The sequence below is a fragment of the Vipera ursinii genome (genome assembly GCF_947247035.1).
Source record: "Vipera ursinii genome assembly, chromosome: 1".
NCBI lineage: Eukaryota > Metazoa > Chordata > Lepidosauria > Squamata > Viperidae > Vipera > Vipera ursinii.
The window spans coordinates 274,067,582-274,089,288 of record NC_139512.1 but is presented as its reverse complement, the minus strand read 5'-3'; the positions used below and the strand labels follow the sequence as shown (position 1 = coordinate 274,089,288).

The window sequence follows — 21,707 nt, the reverse complement described above, 5'->3', positions numbered from 1 at the left end:
ATAATTTTTATCTCAACCACTTATACCTTAATTCTAATATGAGCTAATATTTTAATACCATACAAGAATTTCTAGTCCAAGGGGTTCATTTTGTATTCCCCCCACCTTTGCTCATTTTTGTGTCCCAATCCTCTTCCAGCTGGGAGCTTCATTTTTCAGCTGTTTCTCTTTGGCTTAATCTCCAAGGTCATTCCTTGTCCAAGCTCTGTCAGAAGGAATTTTCTTCAACTCAGCCAGTTTTATACATAACCTGAATAACATAAATTGTTTCTATTCCTTGTGGTTTCAATCTACTAAATTTAAATGGAAATTCCCATTTATACTAAATTCCCATTTTTATCGGCAATCATATACGGTAAGAAGCTTAAATGTCATCATTTTTGGTAAGGCGATTAGGCTAATATCTTGGTGTATGTGTGTGTGTGTGTATGTATGTGTATATATATATATATGAGACCAGCCCATCCACTCAAAACACACCCCCACCCAATCAGAACACAGCCCCCATTCAAAACACAACCCCACCCAATCAGAACACAGCTAACCCCCCACCCAATCAGAGCACACCTCCACCCACAGAACACACCCCCTCTGGCAGTTTAAAAAAGAGGAACAAACAGCCACTACCACACACACACACACACACACACACACACACACATATAAACTTTTGGATATATCTTTTCCCCAGTTAAATTCCTCCTCAAGTTTGAGAGTTTCTGTCAAAAATAATATTGCCTCTATGAATGTCTCTAAAGTTTTGTCTCTAATGGACAAATATGAACTCTAAAAAATAAATTTTGCCTCAAATAATTTTTGTTCAGTAAGAAATTTAATTATAATATTCTTTGGTTTATTCAACTTTGCAAGCTTGGTATTTTGAACTCTCCATGCACGTACTATGTCATTTTTGGAAAAGTGTAATTCTGGGAGGAAATCGTTAAGTCTTCTTACTGTGTAATCCATCAGGTTGCCATTCTCAGCCTTTCACTGATACCTCTGATAGACAGGTTGCTTCATCTGTTATGATGATTAACATCTGACACAAACATTTAATCTCCTTCTCAATCTTTTTTACACTGGAGGCATTTTTAATACTTAAGATGTTAGTTTAATTAGCTTCTTGAGCAATGTCTTGTACTTGCCTTGAGGTCAAATAATTGATAGGTATTCAATGCAGCACTGGAGTTTAGAGATGGTTAGTTTGAAAAGGACTGTGTGAAACTGCTATTAAGGAATACTTGAAGATGGTTAACTTCTTTAGTGTTGATAGCAAAATATTTCACAAGAGAAGCAATGAATAATCATTATTTGACTTTCAGGCCCTTTTACAGAGTATCACTGCAACTTTACAACAAATGTTGATTAGAACAGGGATCCCAAGTCCCAGTCCGTGGACTGGCAGTGGTTCATGGCATGCCAGAAAACAGTCTGTGCAGACAAGCAAACCTCCTCCCCGGGATTCAGGCAGCACACGAATCCACACCCCCTCTAGTCTGCGGGGGGGGGGGAATCTCTCTCCATGGAACCAGTCCCTGGTTGGGGGCCACTGGATTAGAAACAGCACTTAAATCCTGATAATAGAAAGTGTCAGCTAGACAGAATGAACATAAATTTAGCTTGAAGCTAGCAGATTAACATGCAGATTAATATCTATAACAGAAGTCTCTGTTACAAATATAACTGAAGAAATTTATACCCAATGAAATGACTTCTGTAGCTGTGGATGATTTGTTACTAGTAGTGTGTAACTGAGAAACAAAAGTAATAACGAAGAAGAGCCATAGACTTCAGCCTCTTGTCCAGTATGACTCTACGGTTCTGAATAGATCATTCACATTAGCAATTATTCCTGAAAGTCAGTAATGTGCTATAAAATTCATTGCGATCATATGAAAATACCAGGGAGAAGCCAAGGTGTTGGGTGCCCTACTCAGGAGTCAGGACTCAGAATTGAAACTTGGAGTTATTATATAGCCTAGAGATTTGCTTAAAAGCAATTTGAAGGAACTGTGGTCAAGTTTGCTTTTGAAGATCATCATTCAACAGGTGATGAGTCGCAAGCTGTCAGAAAGTGTTGGCAACAGAATGCCAGTGGTTGTTGATCAACAATCATGAAAAGGTGTGCTGTCATAATAGATATAATAGAAATAATTATCATATTATATATATCCTGCTAGAATGCAGGGTCTACTTTTAATTCTAGGATTACAAAGTTGTCAGCGTCTGCCTTATTTTGGATTGAAACAGCCATGCGCCTGTTTGTGAATATAAAAGCATACATATGGCATGAGCAGTTAGGATGCTTATACTAGGTAAAGTGAAAAGGTTGAGAAGAAATGTATTCATTATCATTATAATGGGAGGGAAGGGTATTATCTTTTTGAGTGCAACTTATTCAATAATGTAACCATATGATCCAGGCCAATATTTCTCAACCTGAAACCCTTGGTAACTTCAATATGTAACATGTGGCTGGAGAATTCTGGGACTTGAAGTCCACATGTCTTAAAGTTGTTAGATTGAGAAACACTGATCTGGGCATTATGCATGGTTACTTATGCTCTTCTGCAACATGGAATCAAAATATGTGACACAATTAGTGGACCAGAGGAATGCTGTGGATACTGTGGATGCTGTGTACTCAAATCATTTCCAGTATTCTATGTACAGTTGCACACTTGCTGTGGATATAATTTACTTGGACTTCAGTAAGGCATTTGATAAAATAGATCACAACCTACTACTTGATGAGATAGAAAAATGTGGGTTAGACAGCATCACCACCAGATGGATTTGTAGCTGGCTGACTGGCTGTACTCAGCTTGTGGTCCTTAATGGAACTGCATTTACATGGAGGAAAGTGTGTAGGGCTCTGTTCTAGGCCTAGTGCTTCTCAACATCTTCATCAACGATTTGGACGAGGGGATAGATGGGGAACTCATCAAATTTGCAGACGACACCAAGCTGGAAGGAGTAGCCAACACTCCAGAAGACAGGCTTAAGATACACGAGGATGTGGTCAGACTTGAACACTGGGCGCTATCTAACAAAACGAAATCCAGTGGTTCTACATTTAGGCAAGAAAAACCAAATGTACAGGTATAGTATAGGTGGTACCTTGCTCAATAGTAGTAACTATGAGAGGGATTTTGGAGTCCTAGTGGACAATCACTTAATTATGAGCCAGCAGTGTGCTGCAGCTGCCAAAAAAGCCAACACAGTGCTAGGCTGCATTACAGAGGGATAGAATCAAGATCATGTGAAGTATTAATACCACTTTACAATGAGTTGGTAAGACCACACTTGAAATATTGCATCCAGTTTTGGTCACCACGATGTAAAAAAGATGTTGAGACTCTAGATAGAGTACAGAGAAGAGAAACAAAGATGATTATGGGACTGGAGGCTAAAACATATAAAGAATGGTTGCTGGAATTGGGTATGTCTAGTTTAATGAAAAGAAAGACTAGGAGTGACATGATAGCAGTGTTCCAATATCTCAGGGGCTGCCACAAAGAAGAGGGAGTCAAGCTATTTCCCAAGGCACCTGAGGGCAGGACAAGAAGCAACAGAGGGAAACTAATCAAAGAGAGAAGCAACTTAGAACTAAGGAAAAACTTCCTGACAGAACAATTAATCAGTGGGACAACCTGCCTCCAGAAGCAGTGAATGCTCCAACTCTGGAAGTTTTTAAGAAGAGACTGTACAGCCATTTGTCTGAAATGGCATAGGGCCATTGTGGCGAACCTGTAGCACGCGTGCCACAGGTGGCACACAGAGCCCTCTCTGTGGGCACGTGCACCGTCGCCCCAGTCCTAGGCCTTCAGCTAGGTTTTATAAAACCTTTTCGCTGTAGGCCTCAGCCGCTGTGTGCAAAAAAAAAAAAGAATCAATCAATCAATTTCAACTTCTCGCAAAAAAAAAATCTCGCAAAGTTGGAATTGATCGATTGAACTTTTTAATTCCACCCAGTCTGTCGTTACCACTGCAGCCATGCCCACCCAATGGGCCATGCCCACCCGGCACCTGACGATACATAAGTGGATTTTGGGTTGCAGTTTGGGCACTCGGTCTCTAAAAGGTTTGCCATCACTGGCATAGGGTTTCCTGCCTGAGCAGGGGGTTGGACTAGATGACCTTCAAGTCTCTTCCATCATCATCATCATCATCATCATCATCATCATCATCATCATCATCATCATTATTATTATTATTATTATTATTATTATTATTATTATTATTATTATTATTTTAATTAGGGTTGTATTTTCACCATCATGGTTTTCCCTAATGAAAAAAACAATTGTTAAATAATACTTTAATGCAACGGTTTCCAACTTTTCCGGCTTTGCAGACTGGCGGAAAGGAGGGCAAGGGGATGGTTCTGTGTGAGCGGTGGGCAAGCGTCTCCACGCAGTTCCATTTGCGCAAGCAGTGAGCACACGTGCCTGCCCTTTGCACAAATGGAGCTGTGCATGTGCCCTCACCTGCCCACTGTGTGTGCAAGTGGAGTTGCACGTGCACACTTGCCCACCACTTCTGCAGCCCAGTTCTGAAAGGCCATGGCCCAGTAGTGGGCTGCAGCCCAGAGGTTGGAGACCCCTGCTTTAATGTGTTTATTCAACATGTTTGTGTCACTTGTTATTACTAGATTGGGATTTGAATCTGAGTTTCCGTTTGAATGTCAGGATACATTTCAGCCATTTATTCCTTTCTTTCTTTCCCCCAGTTCCTTTTCTTTCCTATCAGAGATTCTTATCCACTCAAGAAATACAAGTATATTCTTTATATACATACAGACAACTGGAGTTTAAGCAAATGTTCCTTACACAGGAATACCCCAAATCCTTCTGGCAGCCTCCATTGCTCTCTCATTCCCACTGATCACCTAGCAAATTCACATGATACATAATACAGTAGAGGCTATTTTAGGACTACAAGAACCAGCATTTTCAGAAGCATATTATGCTATGGTGTGAAACCTGTTTAGGCAACTGTTTTAAAAAGTTTTTTTTTGGAAACATTTTAACTTTCCCATCTTTTACACACTTCGTATGCATAAACAGATAGAATTGGCTAAAGAAAAGCCCTTCATTTGGTTTTTAATTACCAAATTAAGGTGGGTCACCATTCAACATAATAATTTAGAACTATGTAGAATCTTGTCATGCCAATAGATTATAAAGGCATAATGTCAGGTTTTCTGGTTCCTCCTTTTTCGCAGACATGGCTACAATGGTTCTGTCTTGGTTTGTTTATCATGTTATACAAATTAGGAATGCAAATCATTTTGAAATTAGCACATTTTTAAAACTCTTTCTAAAGTTTTGGTGTATTGATCCAGTTACACAATTAGCAATTTACTTGTGAATAAAATGTGTATTAAATCATGCTACATGACATGGAGTGGTCAGAAACTGAAACAGACATATTTTGTATGCTTATTTTGTAAATTTATACTCTTGGAGATACAATGTCCCAGGAATTTCTTTTGCTATTTAATGCAGTGGGACTGTTGGCATTGATACAAATAATATACTCAACATGAGTGTACCATTTAGCATTCAAAACAACTACCAGTCAATATCAGAAGATAATAAACGTTTAAATCATGTGCTTATAGTCACTTCTGATTTGACTCAAAATGTAGGAGGACCACCTGGATTATTCATAAATACTGTTTATTATGAATGTTTATTCATAATGACAAGTAGTGTAGCGGTTAGGGTATCAGTCTAGAAACCAGCAGACTGTGAGTTTTAGTCCATGCGTTAGGCATGAAGCTAGCTGGGTAACCTTGAGCCAGTCATTCTGTTTCAGCCCTAGGAAGCAGACAAGGGCAAACCACTCTGAAATCTTGCCAGGAAATTTGCAGGGACTTGTCCAGGCAGTCACCAGGAGTCAACAGTACTCAAAATGTGTGCTTTTACACACACACACACACACACACACACACACACACACACACACACACTTTTATTCATCAAACAAAATTCTTCCGAGAGAAAATTCTTTTGTCAATATTTCTTAGGATAAGGTTGTAAATTATATTCAGCATGTTTGATATTCAGACTTGACCAGTCTACATGCCAGACAGGCACAGGCATAGAATCTACATATTATGAGGGCAAAATGCTCTTTGTCATATATTGAATCACATTAGCTCAAGCCTCTGCCTCTGGTAGGGATAATTTAGGAAATAAATAGGATTTTTTCCTTCTCCCAGTGCCTCAGAATTAATTTATAGGAATCTGCAATTGGGAAATCTAGGAAGAATTATGCAAAAGAACAGAAACAGTGTGTAGTGTTACCTTTGAACAAATAGATGATCAATCTAGCCAGGAATCTTCATTTCTTCTTCTTTCCCTCTATGTGGTGCCAAATGTCCTCATTTTGCTGAACAAATTATAAATATTAGTTGTCTTTAACTTGTTGCTTTGTTAATTTGACTTCTGTTCCAAATGCAAGAAATTAGGTTATATGAAAGGCAATACATCTAATCCCAATACTATATTAAATTATATTGAAATGCAAATGTATTTCAATTAGTGCTATTCAAAGACTGCTTCACTAGTCTTTAGAGAATTATATTCAGTGCATTTTCATGTTTTACAACAGTGGTTAAATCTCAAATTGCTGGTAAAGTCAGGAAGCATGAATGACACAGAGTTCAACAATATTTTTAATGTTATAAATGAAAAATACATTATTAAAAACTGTTCCAAGTGATTTGTAACAAGCTAATTAAGGTAGAGTTGTTTTTTCCCCCAAATGCAGCTCTCCTGAATTTGCTTCTGAATTCTTTTGCCCCTGGCTGCTACCCACAGTTTCTCACAATTGTAAACTTAATTTTTATCACCCTGAACTATAAAATGGTCACTGTTTTTCAAATATCTTTTGTCCCCTTGCTTCTTGCTGCCATCCTGCCCCCCCTTTTTATTGAAAACCTATGAGTTATACCATCAGGAGGGCACTTTTCCAAGCAGTTATCCCTGATGAGCAGATCACTGATGAAGAATTGGACTAAATAGTATACATTGGAGAAGGAAATGTCACCTACTGAAGTGTTGTTGTTAGCTGCGAAGTCATGTCCGACTCATCTCGACTCCTCCAGGCCTACCTGTCCTCTACCATCTTCTGGAGTCCATTTAAGCTCGCGCCTACTGCTTCAGTGACTCCATCCAGCCACCTCATTCTCTGTCGTCCCCTTCTTCTATTGAAGTAAATCTCCTCAAAAAATTAAACTGGAGTATGAGGCCCCCAAGCGAGAAGGTATTCAAAAGGTTGCTGGGATTAAAGGTGAAAAGATGTCCATTGCTGATTTGTTCACAGGCAAAAGCAAGATGGACATTTCATACTATAAACAATTGACCAGGGAATGCCAAAGCAATGAACCAAGTCACCTTGATGTTATCAAAACAGCGGTGTCAAGAGTGGACATTGACCATGTGGGAATCAACAAACTGAATGGATTATTTCATAGCAAAGAACCACAGTCTCTTATAGTGGGGATAAGAAAACTATATAAGAAATACCATAGCCACTTATGCTAACAAAAGATGTTAACATAATTTATGGCCTGATAGATTGTTTAGGTAGTATCACGTTGGTGTTGATTCTTAATAACTACATTGATAGATGTTCTCATGATAATCTGTCCCTAACCTCTTCTTCAGCTCTTCCGCTGGTGCTACTGTAACTTAAATCTATTACATTGTGTGATTGTCCTCTTCTTCTGTTTCCTTCCACCTTTCCCAGCATTTATGGTTACATAAAGCATATGATTGGAAACATGAAAAAAATGTAACTTCGTGCAATTTGAAGAAATGCAATATGACAAGAAGCTTAATAGTAAAGTACTACCTCCACTAACACTCCAACAAATAATATTTAAAGTGCAGGACAAGACAACCACAGGGATTCAAGGAAACAGGAATTGAACAGCTCTGTTATGATTTGCAACACTTCATTGATATAAAACCAGAAACATATGCCATATTCATTATAGATGACTGTAAGACTAAACTTTGAAGTAAAATAGCACCTTGAATAGTGGAAACGTTTTATCTTGATATACAGATGAAGTAGGAGACAGACAAATAGCTGTAACCATTTCAAACATTATACTATAGCAAATATGTTTTTAAAGCAATCTAAAATGCAATTCCACACATGGACATTGCTGGGTAAACAACACTAATGTCAAATTGGCTGTATGATCTGCAACCAAGTGGGTGTAGCTCTCTGTTGAGTCAACAAAAACAAGACCTAGGTTAACTGCCTTGGTCCTGAACTTCTTGTACAATTTCAGCTTAATAAATCAAGTGATAGACAAGATACAATTTCAGTAATATTGCATCTACCTTTGTTGTTGTAAGAGTAGAGAACTGAAATGTATTTGATTTGATCTGATAAAGTTTATCTCTGAAGAATTCTAATTTGAAATTCACAAAATCATTAAATGAAGTAACAAAAATATTACAAAATATAACATTCATTAGAAGACAAAATACCTATTTATACATTGAAAATTGACTAAGAAAGACAGAAAGCAAAAGGCAACACACAGAATTCTTGAAACTAAACTTTTCTGCAGACCAAGAAGAATCAAGGAAATCTATTTACACAAGCAAGGAAAAGAAACTGAAGATGACAATCAAATAAAAAGAACAGTAAATTTCTTCAATGTAATTATAGAAATGAAGGGAATCTTTCTTGCCAAGATAAGCATGATAACAGGCAAGGCAAAGTTCTACTGGAAAAGAAGGAATAAAGAAGAGTTAATTAATATATGAAGCAAAACAGTACAATCACCCTAAATATGTAAATAAGGTGACTAAACACTGCTGACTGCTGACATGAGAATGGGCTTACAAAAATTCAGAGAAATGGTCATTGACAGACAATCCTGGTGAACTAATGTAGTCATGGAGTAATGAACCATGGAGAGTTGAAAGAGCCTTAATGAACATCATAGCCATCCATGGCAGACATTTTGTCCATTCATGTATCCACTAAGTTCTTGGAATGCTAAATGGGTTCTTGCACCAAAGACTACCTATCCCATCCTGTCCAGGGTACAGCAACATTCTTGACATTTTTAAGAGAGCCATTTCATGAACATTTCTCACTCTGTTTTCACATACTCCATTTACTTTTTTTTCATAAAAAAAGAAACGATCCAATTTTTCCTACTTGTTGCTCCACCTGATTCAGCGACTCAAAGGAAATAAAGCATATGGTTGGAAACATGACAAGAAATGCAATATGACAAAGAGCTTAATAGTAAAGCACTACCTTCACTAACACAACGTTTATTTACTAATCCCATCACCCAACCAGGGCTGTTTGAGCATGGATGTCAAAAAGGAAGCACTCCTTGAAACTCTCTTCCCTCATCCCATTCAGAGTTTTAAAAGTCAACATCAAACCATGAATGGAACCCAGAAAAGCAATTGCAAATTGCTACTGAGAGATAATTAGTAGTACTAATATTAGACTTATTAAAATTACCTGAAGACGTGTGGCAATAAACTTAATGGATTCCAATTAGTATATTTGTAGCCTGGTAGAACATATGAACATCAAGAGCAATGTTCTATGCACTCTTCTTATCTTATTATGTTTAATAAATAAGACATTTACTTGATTACAAAAATAAAAGTATGTGTTGGAATGATTGGTTTCTCTCCGTCCCCCTCCCTTTGTATTTATGTGTCTGTGTGTGTGTGTGTGCCTGGTTGCATTAGAACTTATTTTTAAGTATATCCACTTGGAATCTCAATTTTTGTGGAACAATTTGGGATTTTTATTAGCTACCAAGTAGCTTAGCTTTTTATTTTCCTTCATTTGTATTTCAGTTTGGCCTTGCTTGTTTATAGTAAGTACAGTATTAATTAACTTCAGTTTTGCCTAAGACATTCACAAGTTTATCTATTCATTTACAGGAACTTCAAAGAGACATAGAGAAACATAGCACTGGGGTTGCATCTGTCCTCAATCTCTGTGAAGTTCTTCTCCATGATTGTGACGCTTGTGCTACTGAGACAGAATGTGATTCCATTCAGCAAGCCACAAGGAACTTGGATCGAAGATGGCGGAATATTTGTGCCATGTCAATGGAAAGGCGACTCAAGTAAGTATTTGGCGAAACATTAGATGATTCTCCAGATTTCTTAGAATGAGATGAAATCTAGCCAGTTCTTAAATTAAATGCCTGTTAACGGACACAAGTTACATAGGTTAAGGGATATATTTTGTATTTTATATTTATTATTGTTTTGTATTTATTGCCCTGTACACCACCCTGAGTCCTTCGGGAGAAGGGCGGTATAAAAATATAATAAATAAATAAATAAATAAATAAATAAATAAATAAATAAATAAATAAATAAATAAATAAATAAATAAATAAATAAATAAAATAAACTGTATAGAGCAGCATTGTTACTTCCATATGGCTCAAACTTCATTACATACAGATTCTGCAATAAAAGATAAAATTTATCTAAAGAGACTCACTACTGAGTTATCTAATCCAGGGGTCTCCAAACTTGGAAACTTTAAGACTTGTGGACTTCAAGTACCAGAATCCCTCAGCCAGTCATGGCTATGTTAAAAGCAGATTTCTACAAGCTTATGGAAATTATGTGTTTTGGAATATTAATCAATTGATAGTTCACCTTGACAATCATGTTTGGAATGCTGATGATTTTATAGTTCAATGTTCTGCTTCCTGATATGATCTATATTCAAGGCAAGGCATGATAGATACAGTTATTTGTTAATGCAATGTGTGTGTGTGTGTGTGTGTGTTTGCATTTTTTAAAAACTTCTTAATTTAAGCAGCTGAAGTTGTGTAGCCCTGAAACTTTTCTGTTCAGCTCTTTATAATGCTGTGTTGAAACATTCAAAATAATTACATGATTTAAAATAAGGATTTGCAAAGGTTTAAGAGGAACAATCCATAACTACTTTACTCCAGCTCAAGCCCACACTAGCACTTGCACAACATCTGCCCAACAATTTTAACATTGATTCCCAATGGAAAGCCAAATGGGTGGCTGAATGTGCAGAATAGATAGACATATAAATGACCCCACAAGAAAAGTGCCAGGCTTTAAACTACCACATCTGCAATGGACAATACTGAACAGGATTTGCACCTCACATGGCATCTGCTGGGACTCTCTGTATAAATGGGGTATAGTATCCTCCCCTCATTGTGACTGTAGATCACATTGCGACTGGCTGTAAGATGAGGGCATATACTGGTCCAGTATCTGATTTTTTTAATATAAACAATATTGTGCTTCAATGGTTAGATAATATAGACCAGGGGTCCCCAACCACTGATCGGTGGAATGGCACCGGGCCGCAGCATGCCAGAAACCGGTCTGCATAAAAAAGCAAAACCCCATCCGCGGGATGCAAGCAGTAGATTAAACCACATCCCCTCTGGTCTGCAGAAAAACCTTTCTCCATGGAACCGATCTCTGGTGCTCAAAAGGTTGGGGACCTCTGACCTAGACATTAATATTTGAACATAGGTCTTTTTGACACTTATATTTTATTGGATTCTACTAATATAGCTGAAATGTTAATTTATATTGCTAGTCCATGTATGACATTCTAAGCGCTAAATAAATAAATAATGAATGGATTATGTTTCTTGTTAATCAAAACAACTGTCAAGCTGGATTAAAAGCCAGTATTGTTCAATACCCTCTTTGTTTGCTTGGGCATATTCAGATAGGAAAAATGATTTCCTTATTACAGTTGGTAACTAGATAAGATATCAAATAATGATTATTAAAGTGAAATTCAGACTCTCCTATTTTTATCTTTGTTTCAGAATTGAAGAGACGTGGAGACTTTGGCAGAAATTTTTGGATGATTATTCTCGCTTTGAAGATTGGTTGAAAATTTCTGAAAGGACGGCTGCTTTGCCTAGTTCTTCCGGTGTATTATACACTGTTGCTAAAGAAGAACTAAAGAAATTTGAGGTGATTTTTATCTGTTTGAATTTTTTTTTAATTCCATTTATATCCCGCCCTTCTCCAAAGACTCAGGGCGGCTTACAAGCTTAGCAGTAGCCTTCATTCTATGTATATGCCTGCTTATTAGGGCTTTCGGGGGGGCCCCTAAGCGGCATTATTACAAAGTCAGCTTATTGCCCCCAACAATCTGGGTCCTCGGATTGAAATATAATCTGTTCTGATGCTGTCACAGAAGCAAACTTATTCTACCTTATTAGTATAACTCTACTCATTTTATTTTAGTGAAAGATCAAATTCTGCCTTCAGTCTTGGAGAAAAGGAGTTTGAACCTGCAAAAATGGATCACAGGTTATTTGTCCTGCCCTAAACTATAATTAAAATGAATTAGCGCACTTGATCCATATGTATTGTCCATAATAAGGCCATAGTCTGCTATAATTTAGCTAGTGTATGCCCAATGGCTCCTGCTTACAAATGATACAATTGACTTTGAACAGGTAATAATGTCATCCCAATGGAACAGCATATTGATCTTTTTTTTTAGCAAGGAGAAGGTACCTCTGGTTTCTTACTATTGGGCTATTGTTTGGTTTGGTTTAATTTCTCTTTATGGCTCATTCTGCCCAGGAAGAAACATAATGCCACTTGGAAATGGAAGCATTTCCCATCTGTTCCTTTCTTTCAATTGAGCCAGAGGAGAACAAGGGAAGTGGCAACCACATCAGCCACAGTTCATAGAGATATAATGCAAAATATAATTGTGAACACCAGGAAGAGAAAATATAGGGAAATGAAATAAAAAATACTTGCTGTTACTATGCAAAACAGAAAATTTGTATAGATGAATACATCCTGTTTTCTGTTTCAGACTAACGATAATGGCCTAAGCTTGAACTCATCTTTACACAATTCAAAAATACCCTTTTTATATTTTATTGATCTTTTTTTATTTTGAAACTGTCATCCTTTCACTTACTGTTTTAATTATTTCAAACAACTACCATCATGTTTAAGTGGAACTTAGTCTTGCAATCACTAATATCCAAAGGTCCATGAATGAGTCAGTCAATTTGGATAAAAACATTCCTTACTTTCCATTCCATTTCCCTTTTACTTGCTGAGAAATTGTACAATTTACCCCAGTAAATAAAACTCAACAAAATATATTTTAGTAGATGTTAAATATGTGTTCCTCTGTGAGCTTTTTCTCTGTATTTAATTTCATTTTCTTTTATTCAAATGCATTTCAACTATCCACTTACACTCCCCTAAATGTGTGGTTGCTGCAGGGGATCTTGGAAAAAAATTGTTCAAACATATTTTTTTACTTTGGTTTTAACTTGTTTACTATTTTCACTTGCTACAGTAGACATCATAGAGTGAGTGGAAATAAAATAAAACTCACTTAAAAGTTTATAAAGAGGAACATTTCAGTGTGCCTGTTACAAGAAAAGTTGCATTCCAGAATTTTTTATCTTTTGGATATTTTTTATAGTCAACAGAGCATTTACTTCTTTGCATATGGTATGAGGACTTTTAAGCATAGATTTATATTTGCCTTAATGCATTTTTTCCCTTGCCTAGATGCTTCAGCTATGTTTAATGGTGAAAATTAGTCATTTACAAAGGCAAAATAATTGTCAGACTTAAGGCTTTCTTTTCTCCAAAATAAATACGATGTTAAATGTGATACACATTTGAAAGAGTGTGCTCTTTTGAAAAGGTTCAGTTAAAGTATAATTAAAGTGAGCAAATTAGAATATCAGTATAGAAGGACATCATTATAAGACAGTAGAAAACATTACAGCTGTCATTCCTCTGGACAAATGTTAGCAACAGATGAAATTACTAATGTGGTGGACCCAACATAAGCCTCCTTGTTTAAAATCTGTAGTCTTTCTTACTGACTCAAACAGGTGGATTTGTTTTTCTGGATTTGTTTTATTAAGGTTTTTATTGTTCACCAACTGAATTCTTCATATAATTTCCACTGCAGTCTGCCTCTTTTTACTTAATCTCCCTGCCTATCTACAGTCTGCACTGACACTTAAATTGAGTTGATTGATCATTTATAAGATGAAGCCTTGGAGGATATTTGCTGCTTCAGATTACATAGCTCCCTTTTGTCCTTGGCTGCAACCTGCTGCACAAATACCTGTTTTCATTTTAATCATGTTGATTGCTAATAAAAAGCAGCAAAATAACTCAAGAGTTAATGTTAATGGCCATGAATGTGCCTATAGATTATTTTGTTCTGTTACACCTGGTGATTCAAGGATAGCATTTAATCCCTGAACGTTGCTGATCTTCCCTTGGTAAAACCTGACTGCACACACTATTTTCTCTCTCTATTGTGGTCTACCTACACAGACTAATTTTATGTGATATACAATTACATTACCACACATTCGAGCTTATTGAGTTAACAAACTATGTCTATTTGTCTTTTATTATGAGGTTCTAAGAAATCCATTATTTTCAACTATAAAGACACAGTTAAATATGTTTGTATAAAGATATTTGTTGTGATGCCATTGCCAACTGGCTGCCTGCTTTCCAAATGCCATGTTTTAGAAACATATACTACTTCATCCTAAATATCAACATGCGCCTGACTTTTTAAAAAGTTCTGTTTGAAAATATTTGGTATAGCACAGTGATTTCATGTACTGCATAACAAGTAGTTCCTAGTATCTCAAGAAAAGAGCTGCCTATATGGAATATTTATATATAGTAGCACAGGCAAAAATATACTTCAGGTAGCAATCTTTAGCATTACTTTTATGTAAACAAAACTCACATCTTTCTCTCCAGTATGGCAGGGGATTTAAACGGGATGTAAAAGCCTGGATAATAATTTCTGTTTGATAGAAAAATTACCAGATACAAGTGAAAATAAAAATCCAATTGAAGATATTCATTATAAGAGCCGAAGTTTAATGGGTTATTTTGTTGCTTCTATTTTTGGTAGGCTTTTCAACGTCAAGTACAAGAAAGTTTAACTCAGCTAGAATTGATCAACAAACAGTACCGCCGCTTGGCCAGGGAAAACCGCACCGATTCTGCTGGCAGCCTCAAGTTGATGGTCCATGAAGGAAACCAAAGATGGGACAATTTGCAAAAACGAGTGATGGCCATCCTCCGCAGACTTAAAGTATTCCTCCATTTTTGTTCATTTTAGTGCAATGTTTCTGCAGTTGAAGGGACAATTTTAAGAATAAAAGTTTTCTCTCTCCCTTTGGTTATCTTTGGATTTTGCTGTAAATGGGTAAAGGATATCACCAATGGGAAAAAGCTGAATTGTTTGGATCGCATAGTTACCTCACGTTTCCTTTTGTTTAATAGCATTTCATTGGCCAACGTGAAGAATTTGAAACGGCACATGACAGCATTTTGGTCTGGCTTACAGAGATGGACTTGCAGCTCACCAACATAGAACACTTCTCAGAGTGTGATGTTCAAGCAAAGATAAAGCAACTCAAGGTACAGAAATATAAATCTAGAGGATCACAATAATAAAAAAGCAAAGCAGGTTTTGTCATTAACTTTATTTTTATGCAACATAATATGTGTGAGGTAAAACTAATAAGCTTTAAACTTCATCACACATCCATAAGCAAGGTTGCGTACAGTAATGTTATTGTATGTATACTACAATGGTGCCACCTAGAGTCATTTTGAGATGGGTAGCTATATGAATATGATAAATAAACAATAATAAGTCAACACAAGCTGTGCTTACTATGAAAATCGTCCCCTTACCCATTGCTTTTCCACTGCAACTCATCCTAATCAATTTATACCATATGTTTGCCACATCATAAAGTAAAACAGGAATTTGCCACTCAAGTCTTCTGTCTCAAATTAGTTTGTTGTTTAGGAATAAAACACATTCCTAAAACACATTTTACGCTTTTCTATTAGCTGTACAATTTAAAATAATTAAGGTAAATTCTCTATAAAGTTTTACTACAATTCCTATCATTACGTACTTGCTGTCTAAGTCTCATGAGAGTAACTTTGTCATTATGAGATAGCCTCTCTGTGACACAAGGAAATTTTGATTCCAAGTTTGATTCCTTAATGATAAAAGAAAAATTAGTAAATGGCTAAAATCAGGTAAAATATTGCCACCTGTTATAAAATTATACCCTTTGCACTACTGCCTGTACGGGTCATGACCAAAACCTGCCCTATTGAAGTATACTTTACAAAATACATTTCTTCTTTTCAAACTGATAGTTTTATGGGATACTTATGGTTATATTTATATAGGCATCAGGCCTTGAGCAAAATTTGGGGTCATCATAACACAAGGATAGCTTTGTTTTTATTCTGTACAGTATCCATAATGCACCCTGCCCTTGTTTAGCAACTACAATCTATTCTTTAAATTGGGATATAAATAGTCACTAAGTGAATAGGTGGCTAAGAGAAAGAGAGAGGCACTGCAATGACCATTGGTTGCTGCTGTCACATTTAGATAAAGGTCTCTTATACACCTATGCAAGTGTTACTCTTACTGCAGCATATGTTGTGATCAGGAGCATGACATTTGCTTCTTAAGTGTACTCACTGATTGTAATTTTTTTTAAAAAATACTGTCATATTTGAGAACATTTGCTAAATGATGGACCACTCAGTGAGGAACGGCTGCAGAAATCTTTGCTAAAGATAAAATAAACCAATCTATTGGTTATATGTACCAGAAACATACAGCATTAGCAATTGTCCCCACTGAAAAAAGAAGACTCCATAAAGAATTTATTATATAAAATTAGATTAATGCATAGGTTGCCATTTTCTTCTAAACAGTTCCTCACTTATGTGACATAAGATTTTTGCAGGGGGGGTGGGGAATTAGTTAATCAAATATACAGTATAGTGATTGGCCTCTGGGTCCTAACTTTTCTTATGTTCTATATAATAAATTACACTTTGTTTTTTCAGGCTTTTCAACAGGAAATCTCCCTGAACAACAACAAAATTGAGCAAATCATTGCCCAGGGTGAGCAACTGTTAGAAAAGAGTGAGCCTTTAGATGCAGCTGTCATTGAGGAAGAGTTGGACGAGCTGCGACGCTATTGCCACGAGGTCTTTGGCCGAGTAGAAAGATACCACAAAAAATTAATTCGTCTTCCGGTAAGCGTTAACTTTGAGATATATATATATATATCGATATTTACACATTTTGTTAATGTTAGACATCATCATCATAGACTCTGTCTTCTCTTCTTCAAGCACCTACAGAGTTATAGCTGTTTTGGATATGTCATGTCCTAAGCGCAGCAGCCCCTTCAAAAGCCATTTTTTCCTCCGTTCATTAGGGCAGAAATCTGCGCAAATTGGAGAGGAAAAACAACCAGATTGATAAATGAAAAATAATCATTGGGCCACAAAGGAATACCTGTTGGGCTGTTCTGGTGTTCAATGGCTATGAAGCAGCAGCAGCAGCAGCAGCACCTAAACTGGAGGCCTCGGTGAAGCCTGAAGGCTTTGGAGACGCTTGGCAGCATCTCCTTCCAGGAGGGGTTGAATTTACTGACTTTTTAAAAAAATGTGGATGGGCCTTCCACGGCTGCTTGGCAGATAGCACGCAGCCCTGGGCTATATGTTTTGCAGGTCTGCATTTTGAGCATCTCCAAATTACACTGCTGAAGTCTGGCAGCAGAGCTGCTGTATATTTTTGGCAGAACGTTTTTTGGGGGGACGGAACATAAAACAGATTCATTAAGCCTCTCATACCTTCATATTGTTCTTTAAAGGCCCCCCATACACTACTTAAAGAAAAAAAGTTGCTCATCTCTCAACTAAAAGATGCCACTTTAAAGTTTCATGTAGATCTAAGGTCTGAATTTACCATTTATCCTAAATATTCCCCATGTTTTTGTGAGGAAGTAAACATTTTTATTTACTAAGTCTTTTTTTTCAGTCTCCTAAGTGATCCCGCAAAATGAAGAGAGCTAGAAAACAGCCTAAAGTAATAATGTGTAATAATGAAATGCAAAATGAAAAGAAATAGAGCTGGTACTTTTCCAATTTATATCTTTCAATATGTGCATGTATGTGTGTATATATATATGATATATATAAGTATTCTAAAATACTTAACAGATACTATATATATATACACACTCTCACTAATGTACTAACAGCCAATGGATTCCAAAGAAACACGATTACCAACTTAATCCGAAGAGAGACACCCACAAAAACCCAAGACAGAGAACAAGAAAATGGCAAAGCCCTCCTCCCATACTTAAAAGGGACCACAGACAGAATCAGCAAGGTCCTCCAAAAACACAACATCAAAACAGCATTCTACACAGACAGAAAAATATCCACCATCCTAAGAAACCCCAAGGACATAATTGGGTTAGAAAACCAAGGAGTATACGAAATCCCATGCACCACCTGCCCCACCACATACATCGGACAGACCAACAGAAGAATAAGTGCACGCATTGAAGAGCACAAAAACTCACTCAGAAAGGGAGAACAAACTTCATCCCTGGTCCAAGAAAGGGAGAACAAACTTCATCCCTGGTCCAACACTTTGAAGCCACGGGACATGAAATTGATTTTAAAAAAACCAAAACTATCGCCAAAATTGAACATTTTAACAACAGAATAATCAGAGAAGCCATTGAGATAGAAAAACGCCCCCACAGCATGAATACACGAGATGATACCTCTCGTCTACCAGCCATTTGGAAACCCGCCTTGATTGACAGATGAGGCCCAACCACCAAGAATGATACCAGACCCAAACTCATGATAACATCACATGACATCACCACCACACAACCATTCAAAAAGCAAATCCGAACCCAGAACGATAAAGACACACAACCACAAAACAGAAACCTAACTACAGCTGCAACATCAGCCACTTTAAACCCCTCCAAACCACACAATAAGCAAACTGACACCCACTATAAAAACATGGCACCACCACAAACACGAAGCCGAACAAAAGCAGCACAACTCACCAGCTCAGGTCTGGAGCTGGCAGCTGAGACCAGCCCATCCACTCAGAACACCCCCCCACCCAATCAGAACACACCCACCATTCAAAACACACTCCCACCCAATCAGAACACACTTGGTCCCCTACCCAATCAGAGCACACCTCCACAGAACACACCCCCTCTGGCAGTTTAAAAAAGAGGAACTAACAGCCACATGCTTCTCCCAGAAGAAGGAAGCTAAAGCCTGATGATGACGGATGAGACTCCGTCGAAACGTTGCGCCCACACCTTTAGTTCTACGCGGGGAAAAACCCGAAAAACCAAGGATCCATATATATATATATATATATATATATATATATATATATATATATATATATATATATATATATATATATATATATATATATATATATATATGTATATATAATAAAGGGAACAGAAAATAAGACATCCTACTATTAAATACAGTACATTGTGTTGTTTAAGTGTTCCCTTTATTTTTTTGATCAGATATATATATATATATATATATAGATATATATATATAGATATATAGATATATATATATATATACACACAAAAGATATATATATATATATATACATATATCTTTTTTTAATCTTGAAAGGATGGATGTCATGCAGCGAGAATTTTATCTTCTTGACCTAGCAAACAGTAGAAGGGCTCCTTATGAAAAGCATTCACTATTGTTTAATGTCTCCTTCCAGCTCACAGACGATGAGCACGAGTTATCCGATCGTGAAGTGGATTTGGATGAATCAGCAGATCTTTCTGACCTGCACTGGCATGACAAATCTGCAGACAGTGTCCTTTCCCCGCATCCTTCCTCCATTCTCTCACTGTCTCTTCCCCAGCCTCTCCGAAGTGAAAGGTCAGGGCGGGATACGCCAGCTAGTGTAGATTCCATCCCCTTGGAATGGGATCATGACTATGACCTGAGTCGTGACCTGGAGACAGCAGTTTCAAGAGCCCTTCACTCTGACGAAGAAGGGAGGGAGGACAAAGATTTTTATCTTCAAGGAGCTACAAGCCTGGCAGGTACAATCTATCAACAGATGCTTGATCTGCACGATCTTCTTAAATCAGATCATCTCCCTTCAACCCAGCCTTTACGATTGAGGCGTTTGATGTAAGGTTACAGGGCCACTTCTGACTCCAAAAACCCATTACTAATACTCTCCAACTGGCACAGAAGTAATTAGTGAGATACAAGCAGTCCCCAGAGTAAGAACAAGTTCCATTCCCAAGGTCTTTCCTTAAGCCAAATTTGTATGTAAGCTGATACACTGCGTAATGAACTTGAACCATTGCATATTCAACTGGAGTAATTTTGTAGTTAAATTTTGCTACAGTAGGCTCTGTTTAAGTCATCCTTAAACCAGAATATTCTTAAGCAAAATGGATTTATTGGACGACATTGCACAATTAAGTCATAATTCTGGGGAAAAGGAATACCGTAATTGTGTGACATAGATACATACAGTACATGCTTTCCACTATCTCCTCAGTTTCTTGTTAAAATCAACAACGGTGATTTTTGTTTTATGTTTTCCTTAGCACACTGCTAGGATGCTAGGCATTGGTGCACTGCTGTTAATTTCTTTAACCAGTAGGTGTCATCATGTCTAGGTGCTGTCCAGATGTTCATGTTCTTGACCTGCTGTTGGATGCCTGCTTCTTTGATGGTGACTAGTTCCTGTTCTGGGAGATTGCTGTGAACTATTCACTTTCTGCAGTTGGTGGCTGTAGTAGCCAGTGCTGTGAGCTTTTGTTTAGTACTCTCTAGTGCTTCGGATGGAATCATGGAATCTTGTATTTTTTTTCAGCAGTAGAGTCCTAATCTTAATCGTCATGTTCTTCTGTAATTCTATCAGTTGACTAACCTCTCACTGAGTTGCTCTGATCTTAGCGTATGACCAATTCTGCAGAGGGGGATATGTACTACTATTCTGGACTGTGTAGCCAAGCAATTCCAGAATTATGGTGGTATAGCATATACCAGTTCATTGTCGACAGAACATAATATTTGTAGCTCAGGGTTGAGCTGCGTAAGGGACAAGTGTGGTCCTTAGTGTTTGATTGTTTCCTTACAGATGCTGGTAATGAAATGTCTGGAAGAAAACAACCAAGCTCAGAAAGTACCAAAGACCCCACAAGTTCATTGGTTTTATCGATGATCTCATATCAACAGCTATGCTCTGTAATGGAAGGAGTGGCAGTGGCATTCCAGCTTCAGGTCCCCATTCAGTTGTTCTTCCAGGTCTTGAGTCTAGGATGTAATCTATCTCACGTTGTGTGAGCAGCTTCCTCTTCACTATGTTGAAGTGTTCTCGTTTGGTGTGGATGCAGGTTTTCTGTCCATCTGTAGTTCTCACATATCCCCTCTTATTACTGTAGGTCTACTGTTGTAGTAACATTCCATCAATTACAGGTTTTCTTGTTTCGTCCATGTATGGTTTGTTCCAGTAGCCTACTTATTGCTTATTGTCCTGGTTTCCGAGACCTCTGAGCACAGTGACTCTTCCAGTTCATGTTACTCTCATATTTGAGGTAGGCAGGTGAACTATTAAGGGTATTTGCAAGGTCCCCTAGTAGTAAAGTACTGTAAGTAGCAACCAGGATTCAAACCTCAGTCTTCCGTCTCAAAGGCAGAAATCCAACCACTATGCTATCTATATAAGCTTACCCACACTTTTGCATGCATTCATTC

The 21,707-nt window shown here is 37.3% G+C and overlaps 1 protein-coding gene across 3 annotated transcripts in view; it reads left to right on the top strand.

The window, feature by feature from the left end:
* SYNE1 (spectrin repeat containing nuclear envelope protein 1) overlaps nucleotides 1–21,707 on the top strand; it is a gene marked incomplete at its 5' end in the record, with an annotated part of 320,362 nt that overhangs the window by 274,456 nt on the left and 24,199 nt on the right. For all 3 annotated transcript variants that reach the window (XM_083348719.1, XM_083348720.1, XM_083348721.1), the window contains 6 exons: nucleotides 9,951–10,138; nucleotides 11,858–12,008; nucleotides 14,974–15,156; nucleotides 15,348–15,485; nucleotides 16,953–17,144; nucleotides 19,705–20,035. In XM_083348719.1, the coding sequence (XP_083204845.1) occupies nucleotides 9,951–10,138; nucleotides 11,858–12,008; nucleotides 14,974–15,156; nucleotides 15,348–15,485; nucleotides 16,953–17,144; nucleotides 19,705–20,035 (1,183 nt within the window). The remainder of the gene's footprint in view (nucleotides 1–9,950; nucleotides 10,139–11,857; nucleotides 12,009–14,973; nucleotides 15,157–15,347; nucleotides 15,486–16,952; nucleotides 17,145–19,704; nucleotides 20,036–21,707) is intronic.